The 19764-nt window shown below is 43.0% G+C and overlaps 1 protein-coding gene across 1 annotated transcript; it reads left to right on the top strand.

Annotated features, from left to right (window-relative positions):
- The first annotated feature begins 1142 nt into the window (after positions 1–1142).
- phb2a (prohibitin 2a) lies at positions 1143–15005 on the top strand. Its single transcript, XM_042104770.1, has 10 exons — positions 1143–1230; positions 3077–3209; positions 3425–3509; positions 3808–3887; positions 6111–6295; positions 10715–10844; positions 12401–12504; positions 13079–13156; positions 13421–13497; positions 14021–15005. The coding sequence occupies exons 1-10, from the start codon at positions 1210–1212 to the stop codon at positions 14037–14039; spliced, it is 912 nt and encodes a 303-aa protein (XP_041960704.1). The 5' UTR covers positions 1143–1209; the 3' UTR covers positions 14040–15005.
- The last annotated feature ends 4759 nt before the right edge of the window (positions 15006–19764 follow it).

Here is a 19764-nt window from a genome sequence, read left to right as displayed (position 1 = left end):
AGATATAATGGACAGAAAGTTTAGTAATAAACATGTTCGCAAGGTCCTTCAGGTTAAAAATAGAATTACACCAAGGGGCAAGTTCTATTGGCAATCTGTTGTTCAGGACATCAACTGGCATAAAGCTTGGCTTTTACCTTATAAATATTGTATCACTAATAAAATTAAGGAAGTTCACTTCAGAATTCTTCATAAGGTATATCCAGTGAATGTTAGCATAGCTAAATATGCAGATGTCAGTGCTATTTGTTCTTTTTGTGGTAATGAGGATGAAACACTGCAACACCTTTTTTTTTATTGTAAGGAAACCACATTGTTTATCAACAACTTATCCAGGCATCTTTTTGACTCCTACTCTCTAACTATAAAAGATGTTTTGTTTTATTATGAAAACCCTGATAACAGCTCACTTGAATATGTTGTAAACTTCCTTATTTTGCACTCTACATTTTTTGCAATACATCATAGGAGTGATTAACATCAAAAAATCTAGACTTGAGAAACTCAACATTTGACACCTCCACCTGTTTAGTGTATTAAAGACGTCAAATAGTCTGCTATAGTTACCAAATTCATAGCCAAAGAGCCAGAAGGAAAGACACATGGATGGCTATAAAAGCTGTGCTTTCATTATACAACTAAACACGACAAAATACATCTATAACCCTTGAGCCAGCTCCTCACTATCTCAATGGCAATGCAGCGTTTGTTTGCACCTCCAAAAACATGGCGTACGGTTACCACGCAAAAACGGCCACAAATACCCGTATGTTTGTGTGAAAGAATGAAAACAGCAGGGGGCACAGAGGGTCATCACACGCCAACACTGACAAAAGACGCCATGTTGGCCAGCTTTTATCAGTGCAATGTATGCCTACTTTTGGTATTTGTTAGCCTGATGTAGCCAGACTCAGGCTAGGTGTTTGTAATATTTGCATACTTTTAGGCTGATAACTCTAATTTAGAGGACCAAAAAATGCTTCTCAATACTATTAGGCCTCAAATGACTTTCCAAGTTAAATTGGTTGGTTGGTCTCAATGGAAACAGCGTCCCCTGTAGGCAACCTGTGCAGTCACGCTGCCGCACTAGGATCTGATGTTGCGAACTACAAGAGACTACAATTTCCATGGTGCAGCGTCCTGTGTCACAGGAAGTGATTTTAATATGACCTTGAATTTATCAGAATACGTATCACGAGTGGAAACAGCATGGCGAATAAAGATCCAGGCGTGAGTTTATATTCCTTTATAACTTTACTTTTGTCACTATATCGATGCTTCTGTTGACACACACTTACATGCATGTGCACTGCCATTATTCATACGAATAAACGGGTGTGGGGGTATTTCTGTGTCACTGTAGAAGCAGACTGCGTAGTAGGGCTCATCCCCCGATCTCATGCCTCATAACGTTCATTTTGTAATAACCTTTACCTTAATTTAGCGAGGTTCAGTGAGGTTTGGTAGTCATTAGGCTATGTCCAATATTGTTAGGTAAAGTTATGTGGAATACGTTTTTACAAACTTGTTGGTTAGTCATTCGTTATAACATTAGAAGAACATCTTTCAGGTTCATGTCTCGTTAAGCTTCAGATAATTTATTTAATCAGTGTAACCACGTCATATTTTGTGACACTCCTACATTGCAAGACAATGTTGTGTACAACACCACGATATCTGTGTAACGTTAACTACAGAAGAAAGAACCGTAAAAGTCACACAAAGGCGTATTTATTTACAGCATTATGGTGTCAAATTACAGAAATTTGTCAACTTTGATTAAACTATGTAGAAATATAGCACCTCGCTGTAATGTGTGTGTGTGTGTGGGGGGGGGGGCGGCTACCAGCTTAGCTAAACATCGTTGCCAACGTTGTGTTGGTCAAGGGCAAGGTAGCAAGCACAGCATGTTTCATGGATTCAAAGTTTGGCCAACATATGACCTCACTTCCTGCTTTCCTATTTTAATTGAACAGTTCTATAATTGGGAATGAACCTATAGCATTTTAATTAAACTGAGTGGAAATGTAGGCCTACATTTGTGTGCTTGCCAATACTGAGTAGCTTCTACTCTTTCTGATTTTATTACCACAAAAATCACTATAAGACTGGCATAGAAATGCAATTAAATGGCGTGCATACTCTTGTCTTTTTTAAATCTGCACCAATTAACATTTTGTTGGTCCTCAACGAAAGTTTACACTGGTTATCTTCCTAGGTGGTTTTTAGACAAGAGACATTCTTTAAGTATAATAATAATAATTGAAAAAATACTATGAACTTAACAGCTTTGGTGCTAGGCCCCAAACAAAGTGCACCATCAGATCAGATTCCAAACATAATTCTGTGGAAAAGCATGGATTCCAGTTTCTTCCAGTAGCAGCAACTGGAATCCATGCATTTCCACAGAATTATTTTTGGAATCTGATCCCTTATCATGCCTGTTCATTCATACTCGTCGCTCGACGTATCGGGACTAAATTTAAGATGGCTGCAAACGCTAAACTCCGTGAAGATACTGTCTGTATAAATCGTCTTGTAAGTAAACTACCAGTGCTTTTTTAAAGTTCTCAATGTCTCGTTTTAAATGTCAAGGCCCTCGGAAGTCTACCAATGAAGTATGGAGCTACTTTGAGCCTCGTAAATGGTGTAAAACAGTGATTTATTTGCATGGCTAGGCCGATGCCCGAGGCACCCCCATCGAAAAACTGTTTGCAGCATCAGCTAACTAGCGCCAGATTTCTGAGTGCAGGGGACAAGCCGAGATGAGCTATGAGACATACGTTCACACTCGGTATCATGTTTCAACACACTTTAGGTCAATATCACACCGGAATTCTCCTTTAAGAGAATGATCATGTGTCATGGGCAAAAGTATCGTAATAGATCACTGAATCAATATTTTGTCCATTAATATGGTGCATCTCTATGTATAGATGTTGCAGATATTTTTTGTGGACAGATTTATCTGCACTTGAAATTTTGACCATGTATAATCATAATACAAATAGTTTTGATGTGTCTAAGTCTTGACCTTCTCTGTGTTGGTCTCTCTGCCTACATTTGGATGGAACAGGGTTTACTTCAGCAGCTCCGGCAGATCGCTGGCAGAATGTCTGCCGGTGGTCCTAAAGGAGCAGGCCTTGGCGTCAAACTGCTCATTGGAGCCGGAGCCCTGGCCTATGCTGTCAGAGAGGCGACGTACACAGGTACATGGTGTTAGTTATCCTCATGGCAGTGATCCAGTCACTAAATGCAGGTCTTTAAGCGCTCTTGAATTTCTTTGTCATGTCCAAACCAAGTTTTTGACAAATTTGAACCCAATTCGTAGCAAAATGACTTCATGTATCCCTACACAGTTTGGGGGGTATTGTTTAAATGTGGGCAAATATCCTGATGGTATTTGAACTGTGTTTTCCCCTAGTGGAAGGAGGGCAGAGAGCCATCGTCTTTAACCGCATTGGAGGGATGCAGATGGATACAGTCCTGTCAGAGGGTCTCCACTTCAGGTATGGCTAGATGATGTCTGTGTGTTTGTAATGTAAATGTATGTATGGGTTTATTTAATGCCATCAAACAGGTACAGATGGATTCATTTTATAAGTGGTGGATGTTGTCTGCCCTGCAATTTTGAGCACAAACTTTTGGAGAATTAAACCTATAAGCCACATATTGTGTTGCACTGTAGTTACTAAATCTGACTTATTAGGTTAAATCAGAGCCCTATAGAGATCTATCTGTACGGCTCTGGGTTGAATTAAGCCATGCATCGTGATTCCTCTAATATGTTTGTATTTGACTTAACAGGATCCCTTGGTTTCAGTACCCCATCATCTATGACATCAGAGCAAGACCTAGGAAGATTGCTTCCCTAACAGGAAGCAAAGGTATGTTTTGACATTTAGGCTTAGTCTTAGTCTAGCAATTTAGATAGTTTTGAAAAGTCGGGCTCGTTGTCAGTAGCAGTGATATTCTAGAATGCTAGAATCAGTGTGCTAGGAGTCATGCTTATCTTGTAAGTCTTGCCATTTAGTTGGGCAAAGACACAAACTTCAGACAATTGATACCGAATGGCAAATGGGCCAAAATGGAATTTTAACCCCCGAATATTTTTTCAATGAATGTTGTTGTAAGTTAGTGATGGATGTGGATCCAAAGCAATAAAACAACGTGGATCCTCCTTTTTTACATGCTTTACATTCTTTTACATTTAAGTGCAAAGTCTAACGGTAACTTAATAGCTATACAAGATCTATTTGCAAAATTAACACCATGAGCAATATCTTAAGCACAAACATCAGTGGGTTAGCTAAAAGCTGTCACATGCCATCTGATGGCTTTAGTTCATGCAGGAGATCCTTACCCATAGACTGACTTTGCACTTTGCCCAGTATTCAAATGAGGGCCCCATGACTGAAATTAGACAGAGATTGTGACAACTAAGTAAAGATTTTGGAGTGGGCTACTAGTTTCTCTCTGGGGCCGAGGTGTCTTAGGACCACGGAAATACTGAATGAGGTAGAGATACAGGTGGAAAAAGGTAGCGAGCTATTTAACCACGGAATTCATTGTATTTACATGTGTTGGCAAAATGAGAGAATGTTTATTTTGTTCATTAATCAGTTTGCTTGACCATTATGTTTGCAGTTTTGCCTTTATCGAAGGCAGACGTATGCTTGAGTATGCTGCTATTTGGGGAACCCTAGTCTAACAGCTAGCATTTAACTCAATCCTTCACACCTACTATACACTCGCTTAGGGCTTTCAGACATACGTGTAAGACCGGAGGTTCTGCGGATGTTAAACGGTGGGGTCGTATATCTGAACAACATAAACGGTCATATGGAAGTCAGAACTTAGCCCGTTGTTCTACTACTCCCCTCCTAGTATTTCCTCCGGACATTATGTAAATGTGCTGTGTCTGAACGAAGCGAAGAACATGCAGTTAAAATTCACACCTAGTGAGAGGGCGTGTCGATGACGTTTCTTTTGTGCGTCCATGTGGTGGGGCCACTTAAATCTGACTTAAATGCAAGTGTCATGATGGAGTGGCATAGTGCTGTCCAGAAAATCTCCAACCTGAAAAGATGCAGACATCACGGAGCACTTACGTGACTACTTCAAGTATTAGCCTACAACACATCAAAAAAAAAAAAAAAAGTATATATACTTTATACACAATAGATTTTTCTTCTTTAGCCTAGGCTACATAATGCATACATTTTGTAAATAAAAACAGCAGCTGTAACAGCAGCCGCATATATTCTGTATCATATCTCGCCTCTTGCGAACTTTGCAAGCCCCCACCCCTCACTCGACAACCACACAGAGATTCTGTAATGTGCGTGTATGTCGTTCACACATAGGTCCGTATAAGGTCAGTATAAGGTCCACAGGTTAGCATCATATCTGAATCATTCGAAGTGTAGGACCTCCGTTTGACCAACCTCCGCATATACTCCGGAGGTTATATCTGAAAGCCCTTAGTAAGTTATAATAAGTAACTGTAATATATATGTCACACAGACACACACACACACACACACAGACACACACACACAGACAGACACAGACACAGACGTATGTACGTACCGGAGCCCATTGCATGCTACTGTATTTAAGAGTGGCAGTAGCATCAGCAGAGGCAGAGAGAGTGAATACTGAAAATAGACACAGTGTTTGTCTTAGACACCATGTAACACAGTAGAAGGCCATGCCAGTCAGTCTGGGGACTAAAGAGGATTGGATTGCCCCCAGGCATGAGGGGAGAGAACACTAATCAGCTCTCGCCCTCAGGCGGTGTTTGTGGAAAGGGCACATTGTATGTGTATGCTCTTGGCCTATCAATACCATTTGTGCTTATTGTGTGTTCTGTACCCTGTACCTTTTCAGTTTTTTCAGGATTTTTTTCAACATAAATATGTAGGAAAATAACGTGTCCTTAAAGTCTTCTGCCAGCTATGCACACTGAATTCTAGACATGGGCACACGTATTTGTGACTTTTTTTTTTTTTTTTAACCACGTCTCTTGACTCTTCGGCAGTCTGTGTACAGTTTGAGCATCAGTAGCCTCTCCCGGATCCTCATGTGGTCCCTCTCTCTTTGCGTAGACCTGCAGATGGTGAACATCTCGCTGCGTGTGTTGTCCCGGCCACTGGCCTCCAACCTGCCCTTTCTCTATCAGCACCTGGGCAAGGACTACGATGAGCGGGTGCTCCCCTCCATCGTCAACGAGGTGCTCAAGAGTGTGGTGGCAAAGTTCAACGCATCCCAGCTCATCACGCAGAGAGCGCAGGTACATGAGTACATCTGTGACCGCGGAGGCGGCAAGGACGACCTAAATGTGTATAGTACTTAAACATGGATCTCAATACAAATTTCAAGTTTTTGCCTGAAATTGCATTGTGCCTATTTTCAAGGGCATTGTTCCCACCTCTTTTGGGGCCTACCATCAAATGTTGGACCTCTGGTTCTCAAAGTGGGGTCCGGGGCGACCCATAGCCAAGGGGTCCGCAAAATAATTTGCTTGGAATTATAAAGTTGAGTTTTAGCATTTTAAAAAATGCCCCTTTTCACCCATAAAACTTAGGTCATGAAGAACCATTCCTACTATTGCTAGCTTGGCTTATTTGTTAGCCAGCTAGCTGATGAATGTGTAGAAATGTTTGAGTCAGTCCATGTTGTTAAGTGATACAAAATCCAAAACTGAGTTGCACATCTGCCAAAAAAACATGGGATAGTGGACCTGTCCACAACTTCAGAGAATACTAATGACATGCTAAATTGTTACGGTTATAAGGGGGTCCTCGGAATATTTTCTCTCCCAAAAGGGGTCCGTGGAACCAAAAACATTGAGAACCCCTGCTCTATAGAAAGCTGAGAACCTGTAGTTTTCGTAGGAAACAGTCAAAATAACTGTGTGATGTACTTACACAAAGTTACAGAGGCTAGAATATAGTTTTTTTCTTTCTGCCGGATTACAAGCATCTCTTAACTGACCACATTTCAGCCCTCTAGGTCACTTGATATCCCTTAGAAACACAACTGAGCCCTAGCACCAGGTCTTGTGAAGCTGTGTGCAAAAGTAGATCAATATAGAATGAAAATATGAGTGCTTTAGACCATTATTTGCTTACTGCACATGAACCCCTTTGTGTAGAAGCATAATCCTGGTCTCAAATGAAAGGTAACAATTTGTGGTTTCTTGTGGACTATTTAGATTGTATGTCAGGTGTTCTGAAATAGACTGACTACACAAAATAGTGAATAATTGTAGATAGATAGATAGATAGATAGATAGATAGATACTTTGTTGATCCCCAGGGGAAATTCAAGGTCTCAGCAGCATACAGACAACACATACACATTCTTTAACAGCAGAAAAGTAATTAAAGTATATAATATAAAAACGCAACTAAGCAAACAGTTCGGCTGTGGCATGGAGGAAGCGGTTATGCATATGTTCTAATATAGCACGCAAACAGTGAGGCAGAAAGACAGTGGTAAAAGTGGCTAGTGGACAGACATTATCCAAACATGGAGGGGGTGAAGAGGCAGACAGACTATGCAGAGAAGTCTATCTCTCCTCTTCCCTTAAGTGAAGCATTGAACAGTTCAATGGCCCTGGGGACAAATGACTTTCTCAGTCTGTCTGTTGTGCAAGGCAGTGAGCGAAGTCTCCAGCTGATCAGGCTCTTCTGCTTAACAATAGTGCTATGGAGTGGGTGACACTCATTGTCCAAGATGTTGTACAACTAATATTGGATAATACAACATGAAGATTCCATTTCTATGGATTCTTGTGAATATTTCAGTACCCAATATGTTGCATCTACTTATTGTGCTGCAGCTACACTGCAGCCAGAGGTCAGGGTAGCACCAAAGGCGGAGGAGGGGGAGGGGGGCATTTTGGATCAAATATAATTGAGATTAAATTAATTAAAGATTAATCTGATAATGTAAAGCACTATACAGATTGTACATGAAAAAAGCTTTGAAATGGAGTATAACATTACTATGCTACATAGCAATATGGTGCATACAATTGATTTAGAATGTTGGGGGGGGGGGGTAACCGTCCCGCCGGCGATGGCTTTGTTTTAAAATGAATGAACACAGACAATAGAAACATGTAGGCTATGCATTGAATATGCTTTACATATTAAACCCTCTAGATCACACAGGAAGTGAGAACATGTTATACCAAATGTAGTTTAAAGACACACACGCACGCGCACACACACACACACATGTGGGGTTCAAACCACAAACGGCCACTATATCTGACTGTATTCAAAATGGCCCTCCCAGGCTTTTGGTTTTAAGCTACTAAAGCGCATGCTATATCTTGACCTCTAACAGGTACAGGTTGTCAGGATAGTTGCCTGGCTAGTGAGCATTGCTTTCCTCAAGAGTAACAGTGGCACCCCCAGGAGGCGTAGAGCGTTAGCGACAGCCATGACTCCATGATCGCACCGGCATGTTAACAAGGGCACTAGAGACAACCAGACAGGACAAAAGCCAGAGTGTGAACAAACATGGCTGACGTTCTTCAATAAATGGGTCCTAAATTAAGCGCTCATACTTAATGTCCACAAATAAAAAGACGCCAGTAGGCTACGCCATCTTTGCATTTTCGTTTTCTTTGTCTACGTGAAAAAAGGGCGAAAAAACAGGAACAGGGACTTAGTTCGAGATCAATATTCAAATTTGACAATTTAGCCAGATGGACCGATTTTTGCTAAGAAATTTGTGCAGTTTTCACCGCGTGTGGACACTGAAGATTTAGTGGTTTCCTCTGACATACACCATCAACTGTGAGATCTTATATAAAGAGATGTGTGCATCTCCTAATAATGTCCAGTGAATTAATTTAGGCACAGGTGGACTCCAATCAATTTGTAGGAGCATCTCAAGGACCATTGATAGATGCACCAGAGCTCAATTGCAAGCATCATAACAAAGGGTCTGAATACTTACAGTCTTTTATTTTTTATAAATTTACAAAACACTCCAAAAACCTGTTTTGTATTGTATGTAGATGAATGAGAAACAAAATGAATTGAATCTATTTTAAGATGAGTCTGAAATATAACAAAATGTGGAAAACTTGAATGGGTCTGAATTAGGGCTGTCAAAATAATTAATTTCGATTAATTAATTTGAGAAAAAATAACTGATTAAAAAAATTAGTGCATATTAATCGATTCCGTATGACCTTTAACCCCGAGCCGTTCTAGTCAGTAAAAATTAGACTGTAAAATGAAGGAGAGAGAAGAAAACGTGCTGCCTGGATAATTGATTGGAACATTTACTTTTAAAAAATGGCCTGATGGTGTTGATAAAAAATAGTGTTGAATATAAAGTCCTCTGCAATGTCTGCAGCAAGGAATTTGCATATCACCGGAGTTCATCAACTCTATAGTCGCACATCAATGCAAAGAAATAAGTGTTGACATTGAGGGGAGTGTTAATTAATTTTCGTTGTGTCCCCTAGGTTATATCTGTGGCCTGAAATGCCTTGTATGTGAAAAAAAAAACTTCTTCCCGACGCACATTTGAATTTATGTTCTCAGCATATTAGGTCATATCATAGATTATTATGGCAATTATTTGAACAGTGAAAATAATAATAGAGTTTTTGAACTTTAATGTCACTAATGCTGATTATTCCATGATTCATTTGAATTTAAATATGTAAAATACCTTCATAGCAAAAAATATATATGTGATTAATTTAGATTAATTAATCACAGAGTATGTAATTAATTAGATTAATTTTTTTAATCGATTGACAGCCCTAGTCTGAATACTTTCCGGTTGCACTGTATATGGCACATTCATGCAGCTGGGAGGTGGGAAGGTTCCCACTTCGGAACTTTCCACTAATGAATTGAGAGCGTTGACTTGACAACAGCAAACTGGCGATGTTGCTAATGTGCATAGGCTAGCTAGCCAAAAGGCTATCAACACATAATTACACAATAGTAAATGGGAAAGTACGGTAGGCCTACTGTTTCACATTACGATAGATAGATAGATAGATAGATACTTTATTGGAAAATGAAGACGATGCATGCTTATGACTATGCAGTAAATAAACAATGACGAGACCCATTTAAGTAGGACTTTTCCCACTTCCCAGTTGCTCATGAATGCACTAATAGTACACAGGCATTTGTTCACCCTGTTGGTATGTTTTGTCATATACACCAGAATGTATACCATGATTTAAGTATAAGTATATATACTCTTTTGATCCTGTGAGGGAAATTTGGTCTCTGCATTTATCCCAATCCGTGAATTAGTGAAACACACTCAGCACACAGTGAGGTGAAGCACACACTAATCCCGGCGCAGTGAGCTGCCTGCAACAACAGCGGCGCTCGGGGAGCAGTGAGGGGTTAGGTGCCTTGCTCAAGGGCACTTTAGCCGTGCCTACTGGTCGGGGTTGGAACCGGCAACCCTCCGGTTACAAGTCCGAAGCGCTAACCAGTAGGCCACGGCTTATGTCACAGATATAGGTCATACACAAATGGATGATGGCTTCGGCAGATGCCTTATACTGAGGTTACAGCACCAGCAGTGCCTTTGCTCCATGAATGTGCATAAAAGATCTGAATGAGTTTAGTGGACCCCCAGCCATTGTGCACAGGAACATGCATCCAGGATTACTCTGCTGACTGTGCTGGTATGATGTGTATGTGGTCCTCAGGTTTCCCTCCTGATCCGCCGCGAGCTCTTTGAGCGAGCCAAGGACTTCAACATCATCCTGGATGATGTGGCTATCACAGAGCTTAGCTTCAGCAAAGAGTACACAGCCGCCGTGGAGGCCAAGCAAGTTGGTGAGTCCTCCAGCAGAGCGCCCCCCAGTGTGTGACGCTGCCCTGGAGCTGTGTGTGTGTGTGTGTGTGTGTGTGTGTGTGTGTGTGTGTGTGTGTGTCCAGAGAGGCCATTTCGAGGTCCTGGTGGATCTCATCTATATTTGATGGCTGCATTCTGTTTAGGGTTGGGCAATATGGCCAAAAAATGAAATCTCGATTATTTTTGTTGTTGTTTTTCTATTTAATATTTCTTAAAGCATTTTTTTCTCTCTGCCTGAACTCAAAATCACAGCCTTGTGCCAAAATCCAACCCTGTTCCCCAGGGCTGTATGTAATCGTGTTAGCCTTAAAGCACAAATAGGCTACAGATTTTAGGAGTGTCTATTTACACCCCTGGTACGAATAGCCTTGGCCAGACAGCTGAGCTATTCACACCTGTGACATAACAACAAAAAGACGTTGCTCACGTGCACAAAAAACATGGCGGACATTCATTTTTTTCGTCAGCAGAAAGTGAAGAATTCTGAAAGTTTTCGGCACTAATATCTGTTCAGATTAAGTTTTAGATTGAAAAGTTGTTTTTTATTTTCATACTCTTGGTTCAGTGAACACATACAACCGTCAGTTTGTTAGTTAAAAGAAATTTCAATTGCAAATAGCAAAATACCCTTTTAGTATTTACAGTTACAACCAGCAGGCCTACCAAGAAAGGTCATTAGTACTTAATAGGTTACAAGATAGTTAACAGTCTAAATGTGACATTTGTAAATTACATGTCAGATTGTTATAGTTAGGGGTGTAAAGGTGCACGTATTTGTTCGAACCGTTTAGGTACAGGGCGTTAGGTTCAATAGAGATGCGTACCGAATGTGCCAAATGCAGTCTTTAACAGTAATCAACAGTAGGCAATTTTGCTTGCAATATTTCACATTTTGGCAGGAGATGGTAGGGCAAGCTCAGGTTTTATTAAATCTGTTAGTCTCTGTTCAGTTCAAGTGGAGTAGAATCAGAACCTTATGACAGTAGTCACACCTGGGCATATTGCATGTCAAAAATGGCTGCCGTGAAAAAGGTCCATTCCCAGCGATATTATGTAGTTCAGGAGGCATTGTAAACTCACAAAATAATTTAACAGTTAGCCGAAATTACATGTAAGGCAACCAGATTATTCGATTGAGTATAACTTATTTGTTTGCACTATGTGAAGATGTTTCGCTGTACAGTTTATTAAACATTATAACAGAAGTTTGAAGGGGAAACTACCTTTGAACTCCAGCCTGCATATTTTTGTTGTAAATTAACACTAATTTGATCTCAAATAATCATTTGAATTGAGTCAAAGCCTTAATGAGCTCTTTATGTTTTGAAATGTTGATGCTCATTTTTGTGCAAACCACTAGAGAGCGCTGTCTCTCCTCTTTTACCTTCTAGAAACTTTTGTGTGTGGTGAACATACAGTTGGCTGTGAATCAGACACAATAAAACTGCTGTGTGCTTATTGTGGTGTTATTAATTTAAACTCTTTAAATACAGTGATACTGTTAGTTCACTAATAAACACTCTGTGTGTGTGTGTAGCCCAGCAGGAAGCTCAGAGGGCACAGTTCTATGTTGAGAAGGCCAAGCAGGACCAGAGACAGAAGATCATCCAGGCTGAAGGAGAGGCTGAGGCTGCTAAACTGGTCAGTGTCTGGTATCCTAGTCTCTTTGTGTTTGGCTCAGACTCTCCCTCCATGTCTCTATCTCTCCCTCTCCCCTTCCCTGTTCCTCTTTACAACATTCAACACACTAACAACAACCAGCCTTGAAGCAATTATCAATTGAAACCTCATGCTATTCATTGTTAAGGTAATTCACCAGCTGCATGACATTCCATTGGTGTGATCTCAAGACAAATTAAATTCACTTGTGCAAAAAAAAACTAATTTACTTGGTGAACTGGCTACAATACTGATCACTTGTAAATGCTGACTACATAAGCAGCCGTTTGTCTGAGTGATTTAAGAAACCATGTGTCTGAAAGGGCCAGTAGAGAGCGCTGTGTATGTGTGTGTGTGTGTGTGTGTGTTAGGGAGGGGGTCTGTCTGGCGGGCCTCTGCATGTTTATGGGCTGCAGTGAAAGGCCCTGTTCTGTGAGGCCGGCGCTGGCCTCTGTGTGGAATGGGGCCGGCGGGCAGTGACTGGGAGGCCACAAAAGGCCGAGGGCCACAGCACGCGCTCACGCTGTCTCCACGTGTGTTTGTGTTTGGTCCGCAGCTGGGGGAGGCCGTTACCAAGAATCCGGGTTACCTAAAACTCCGGAGGATCCGCGCTGCCCAGAACATCGCCAAGACGGTACTGCTCACCACCTCAGACTCCTGACTTGTATCTGAAATTGCATAGTCATTTGTTTAATTTATTAGTTTAGTTTATTTTTGTTTAGTTTTATTCTCTGTTTTGTAGTCAAAATTGTGCTTAAGTCTGCAAGCAAACAGACAAATACAGCTGCTCTCTGAACAGTCATTCTGGGCTGTCTGCCGAGTGACTGATGAACTGTTTGTTTGTTTGTTTTTTTTTTCTTTTCCTTCCCTCCATGTTGTTCCCTCGCATGGCGTCCAGGTGGCTACATCACAGAACAGAGTGTACCTCAATGCTGACAGCCTGGTGCTGAACCTCCAAGATGACAATTTCAACAAGTATGTGGGGCTCCTGCAGTGTATAATTTCTTCTCTGTCTTGTGTCTGCCAACAGAACACTTTTTTCGTATTGTTGCTAAATGGGAAGGGGGGGGGGGGGGTTAGTGCTTTGTGATCCAAGGCCATTGAGATTAATCTGAACACAGCCCTGTGTTAATTTATAAACAGGCAGTTTGACCTTGACCAGCCAGTGAGGCAAGCCTCAGCAGTGGCTTAAGGACTGCATGTAGGACTGCTCTTTGGCTGAAAGCAGGTCCTCTCAGCAGTGGTTTAACATGTAGGACTGCTCTCCTTCTCTTTGGCTGAAAGCAGGTCCTCTGTGCTGTGTAAAATGTGGGGTAGCTCAGTGTTCATTATTAGGCTTAGGCATGCATGAGACACTGGTAGGGGCAGTCTAAGTGTTATATAATATATATATATATATATATATATATATATATATATATATAATAATTTATAATGCAGGTTGGTGCTTGCAGTAGCTACCTGCTTTACCTACTTGCCTGTGTGTGTTCTCTTGCAGTTTGTCGTTGGGGAAGTGAATGGAGACCTCGTCCTTCAGAGAGCGAGGGAGTTTCATGCATTCCACACGTTAACCATCGCCGCCACCAGAACTCCTGACCCCCCCCCCCCCCCCCCGTTTGATTTCTACTCAGCCACTCAAGCAGCGTCTCCTCTCTGCAGTGCCTGTCCTTGAGTGTGTGTGTGCGTCTCCTCTCTGCAGTGCCTGTCCCTGAGTGTGTGTGTGTGTGTGTGTGCCCCTGGGCTCTGGGAACATGGACTTGGGTGGCCTTAACAACATCAGAACAGTGTGTTTGCCCCCCCCCCCCCCCTCCTCTGCCCTCTCCCATCCTCCCTCCTTCTATTCAGCACCCCTACCCTTAGGAGCAGTCTTTTGTTAAGCATTGATGGCATCTTTGCTCAGAGTGGACAGTGAAGGTCAGAATTTTTTTTTTTTTTTTTAGATGAAGATACCTCAACGAATCACTGTCATGTAGAACCATCTCTGCAATTTCATGTACATGCATATCTGTATTTGTTTAGCTCTCTCTAAAGCCTGTTGTCAGGGCAGTGTGTGTGTGTGTGTGAGAGAGTGGTGTAAATCATTTGAACTCTTCTTAAGAGTAGGCTCCTGTGAGCGACCGGGTCCAGTTCATCAGGAACTCGAACTAGACACTGAACACACAACCAGAGGCCACTGACAGCAAGAGTTTGTGTTTACACTTTGGCCGCATTTGTGTTCTCATGTGTCTCAAGGTGGCGTAAAGCATGTGTGTTTTTTGGGGTGCAGGAGTTGGGTAGTGTAATAAGAGCACACAAACAGAATTTTGATTAAATGTTTATTTTGGAGTGAAGAAGTGAATATGTGGTTCTTTGAGAATCAAGGGGTGGTGTTGGGAAGAAAGTGTTCATCTCGGGCCGTATATTTCTTATATTTACTAAAACGAAGGCAATACTTCACCACAAACTCAAACCAAAATCAATAAAGAATGATGTTTTATTCTGTATGTTCTGTTGTTCCTAACTCTACCACAGGATGGCGCCAAAATGTAGGTTCTTTTCCTCCTCACTACCTGAGCGTGCTGTCATGGCCCTCTAGTGTCTCTGAGATGAAAGGGAACCGAGCAGGAGAGGGGAGGGCTCTGTGTATGTGAGCGGATGCACTGCAGCACTGCAGCGCTATAGGCTGTGTTTGTGTGAGAGGCTGAACAAGAGAAGAGAGAGGGGGAAAGAAAAGAGAAAAGAATGAATGCATGTTTTATGCCTCTCGTTGTTCCTCCTCCAGGCGAAGGTAACGAGCCCTCGGAGACAGGAAGGGTGGGGGAGGGGGATTTTAGGGGACGGACCCCCTTATTCATATGGACGGGGGCAGGGAGATTTTGGGGGATGGACCCCCTTATTCATATGGACGGGGGCAGAGGGATGAGTGGCAGTTCTCTCCTCCCACTTCTCCTCCCTCAGCCAATGGGGCGAGCTGTTATCTTTCGAAAGCACTGCCAAAGCCCAGCCTTCTTGAAGGAGCAAGCAGCAAGAATCGATCACGTGTGGGCTAGATTTTGTCACATCTTTTCTTTTTTTTCCCTTCTTTTAATAGCACAGCACTTTACTGATGCGGAGGGCGGAGTATATGCTGTTCACCTCTGGTTTAGAGCAGCGCTGGTGTGTATCGCTGTGGTCCCTAACGGCACTGCTCGCCGCACTGCCTGTTTATTCACCCTGACCCAGATCTCATTCGCCCGCGCTGTGTGTCTCTTTGCCTCTCTGCTAATCCTGAACTGTGTGCTCTCATTTTTTGATCTGCAGAGCGTCGTGTTTGCCTTTGAGTGCATTTGCGCATACACAAACAAAGTCCCCCCCCCCCCCACACGCACACACACACAAACACACGTACCAACTATTCCATGCATAAACAAGGCCAGATTACCACTCAGCTGGTCCATTTCCATGGAAACACTGACCTCATACCAGGGAGGGGCTGAACCGAGCTTGTCACCATGGTGATCAGTCGGGACCCCCTTAGCTGCATCTGTGGTTCCTGGTGTTCCTCCGACGCTCTGCCTCAGCGCTGCTGCTGGACATGCTCTGCAGTGCGCCAGTTAGGCCTGAATCTCCACATAGGAGCCTAGTAAGATGTGTTATGTATGAATTGCCAACATGATCATTTTTAGAAATAAGATACAATCCTTATTGTAGACTCCTCAGTGTTTAGCTGAAGGTAGCCAAGCCGTGGTTATTTCTTTATGCAGTTTTGATGTCCACTGAATGGAGGCTGACAAAACATCAGGCACATCTCGGGTCGCAATACCCTGGGACATGGAAGTCGGATATCACCGGTGCATGTAACACATAATAATGTCTGGGTATATGAGAGTGTCTAGATTGGCCATGACCTCTTTTCCAGGCAACTCGGGTAAAAAGAGGTCAGCAGAGTGGCCTGCTCGCAAACTAAGCTGTGACTGCCCTTCATCTAATGACCAGCACTCTCGCTGCTCACATCTCTAGTTGGTGTGAGTTGAAAGTAGGTTTAAGCAGCTTATGTCACACACGGAAAGTGCTCAGTAGCCAAGTCGGCCATGACATCTACTCTCATCACAGCAGCACACACACACACACACACCTCTCCTCTCTCTACCTGTAGGGAGTTAGAACAGATGTACCAAGCTGGTTGATTTGGGGAGGAAATCAGGTTAAGACTGATACAAATGACGGCTCTGTTCATTTCATTCTTTGAATTTAAAACTCCAGAGGCCATTGATGAATTGATGCCACCCTCACTAAGACAAGGCCTCTGTTTTAATTTACAGAACAGATTTAATTAACCTGGTTCTCTTTTCCGGTCTTCTCAACAGTCAAATGGGAGATGCCGTCCCAGTTTTGTGAGAAATGGTATAAGGCAAACGGCTTCAGCACTGTGTCTCTCCCCATGTCAATAGTCCAGTATCTTCCTATGTTACCTGACACCCGTTTGCGTGTTTTGTGCAAATGCCTTGTGCAAACATCTTACACGTAGCCTCGAATTCTTTCAGTCTCTTCTGCTACTTTCATGAGGGTAATAGAGCCAATAGTCTTGGATTACATGGAGGGCCACAGTTCGTGGGAACAAGGAATAACAGTTGTTTTTCCTTTTTTGTCGTCTGGTTTATGTCATTACTTCCTGTTCCCTCAGGGTACACTCGGATCTTTGTCTCTCCCACTGGAAAAACAGGAATGCCAAAACAGGAATGCGGGCAGTGTTCTGTCCCAGCCTGCAGTTTGAGGCTCAGCATTTGAGTCCTTTTCACGTACGCCCTGTTTTCACCTCTCTCGTAGCCAACGCAGGAACCAACCGATTCCAGTGGGCAAGCAGAGTCATGGTTGCATCAGCACAGGCTTTTCTGTGGCCACTAACTGAGGGCTTGAGCAAAGTGAGGCAACGGTCTGGTGTCAAGAAGGGAGTGCAGTGTAGAGTCTACAGCAGACACAGGCAGAACTGGATTATCTTTCTTAACTTGCGCTATCAGAGTCGCAAGAGTTGAGATTTCAAAAGGGCGCCTCTCTCTCTCTCTCTCTCTCTCGCGCTCTCTCTTTCTCTTTATACCTACCTCTCTCTTCATGTGGGTTATCATGTTTGTCCAGCAGAGTAGTCTGTATTTCCTGCTTCATTGTGACTCAGGAAGCTGGCCCAGGCTTCCTTTGTCCTCCCCCTCCTCCACTACAGGACAAGAGCTCGTGCTGGTGGCACGTGCTGCTGGTGTAAGAGGCCTACTGCAGTGGACTGTGGTAGGAATAGAGGAAGCATTGTTTGCCTTGCCTCCGCACCACACCACACATCTTTTGTTATGTCTAGGTCTTCAGTGCCCCCTCTCCATCTCCCACCACCTTTATGTCTGTAGCGTGCATCCTTTTCATTTGTGACCTGCCACACTCTAACCGTATTTCAACCTTTTTTGACAGTGTTTTATCAGTCTTGATGATCTCCTGGAATAATGTATTTGTTCTTATTAGTTCAAGATTAGGGGCAAGATTGGGGCAGCCGTGGCCTACTGGTTAGCACTTCGGACTTGTAACCGGAGGGTTGCCTGTTTGAACCCCGTCCAGTAGGCACGGCTGAAGTGCCCTTGAGCAAGGCACCTAACCCCTCACTGCTCCCCGAGCGCCGCTGTTGTTGCAGGCAGCTCACTGCACCGATTAGTGTGTGCTTCACCTCACTGTGTGTTCACTGTGTGCTGAGTGTGTTTCACTAATTCACGGATTGGGATAAATGCAGAGACCAAATTTCCCTCATGGGATCAAAAGAGTATATATACTTACTTATACTTATTATTGGTCTCTGTGAAATGTTTGCCTTTGCGCTCTTGTTGGACTGAACTCTGGACGGTCACCTGCGTGTCTGATCACCCCCCCCCCCCCCCCCACACACACACACTAATTATGCGCTGTCTGGCACAGATGGCAGGCCTCCTGGGCTTCCTAGCCCCCGAGTCAGGGCTGATTAGGGAAGCCTCCCTCTGAGGGCCCTCCTCTGCGTGGCTCCCAGGGCCAAACCAGCATGGAGACGCGCTGCCTGCTCCTGCTGCTGCTGGTCTCTGGGGTTGACTTTCACAGGCTGGGGAGAAGAGACTCAGTGTGTTTGTACATCAACTCAACCTGTCAGTACTTCCGTTTGTGTTTATCAGCACTGGTGGGGTTTTAAGTCATTATTTCTGTGCTAGAGATATCATAAAGCAAACGTGTCCAGTCTGGCAAGCAGTAGCAACAGCGCTTCAGTGAAATGAGAGCACTTCAGTGAAATCATCTTTCTCTAGCACTATTAATCCAGGTGGTGTTAGTGGTGTCTGTTTTTATACATTTAATGAAATGATTTTATTTTTCTGCACAAAATACATGAATGTACTTCTCTTTCACTGTAGAACACAACCTTCCAACTGGACTGTCCATCTAACCAAACTGAAAGATGTGATTGATTAACAGACGTTTTTTTTCCCCTTCCTACCAGGACCAAAATCCAGCCAAAAGGTCATGCCAGAGGATAAGACAAAACACATTGTTTTGTGTGTCAGTGAGCTCCGGCTCCCTTTCCATTGACGCGTAATGAAGACGCATGTGTAATGAGGGAGGCAGCGGGATCTGTTGTGAAAGTGTGCAGGAGGGTTTTTTTTTTGTATTGCCAGTCTGCTCCCCCAGGGTCTAGAGTTACAATTGTGGAGAGGGAGGGGTCAGGTTGGAAAGTGGAGGGAAAGAGAGGAAAAGAAAAGACCCCCCCCCCCCCCCCCTTCACACACACACACACACACACACACACACACACCACCTCACACCACCTCACACCACCACCCTTCTGTCACCATGCCATCTATCACCTCTGAAATCTCTCCAGTCACAAACCACTTCCTCAAGAGCACGCTTATCTCATAAACAATGCAAAAGTATGATCACTCAATCTGAACCACCCTGTCAGCATGATATAAAAATGAAATAATGGAGCATATGGGTGTCACTGTTGATCACTGAGAAAGTGTATCAGATTCAAATCGTGCCAAATCAGGTGTAGATGTTGTTAAACAAATGTATATTGTTCACTACATTTTGAGGGGATTGAAAGATGACTTTTGTGGTATTCACTTAAGACAATCTCTTTGTAGAGCTTAATTCAAAACTAAGGTTGTAAATGTGGAACTTGAACACCTCCTACTTTTGAATGAACTCCTCCCCTCTATAACATGGTCAGCCTCTTTCCATATTGTTCCTTTTTAAATCCAAATCCATTTATGGCATAGGATGCAGGGG

The sequence above is a fragment of the Alosa sapidissima genome, chromosome 1 (assembly GCF_018492685.1).
Source record: "Alosa sapidissima isolate fAloSap1 chromosome 1, fAloSap1.pri, whole genome shotgun sequence".
NCBI lineage: Eukaryota > Metazoa > Chordata > Actinopteri > Clupeiformes > Clupeidae > Alosa > Alosa sapidissima.
Note: the sequence above shows the minus strand (reverse complement) of the source record. Positions and strands in the feature narration are given on the sequence as shown.

Coding starts and splice junctions, on each gene's coding strand:
- phb2a (XM_042104770.1), top strand. CDS start 1,210: ATGGCGAATAAAGATCCAGGC. Junction 3,888..6,110: donor TTCCCTAACAGGAAGCAAAG/GTATGTTTTGAC, acceptor CTCTTTGCGTAG/ACCTGCAGATGGTGAACATC. Junction 6,296..10,714: donor TCATCACGCAGAGAGCGCAG/GTACATGAGTAC, acceptor TGTGGTCCTCAG/GTTTCCCTCCTGATCCGCCG.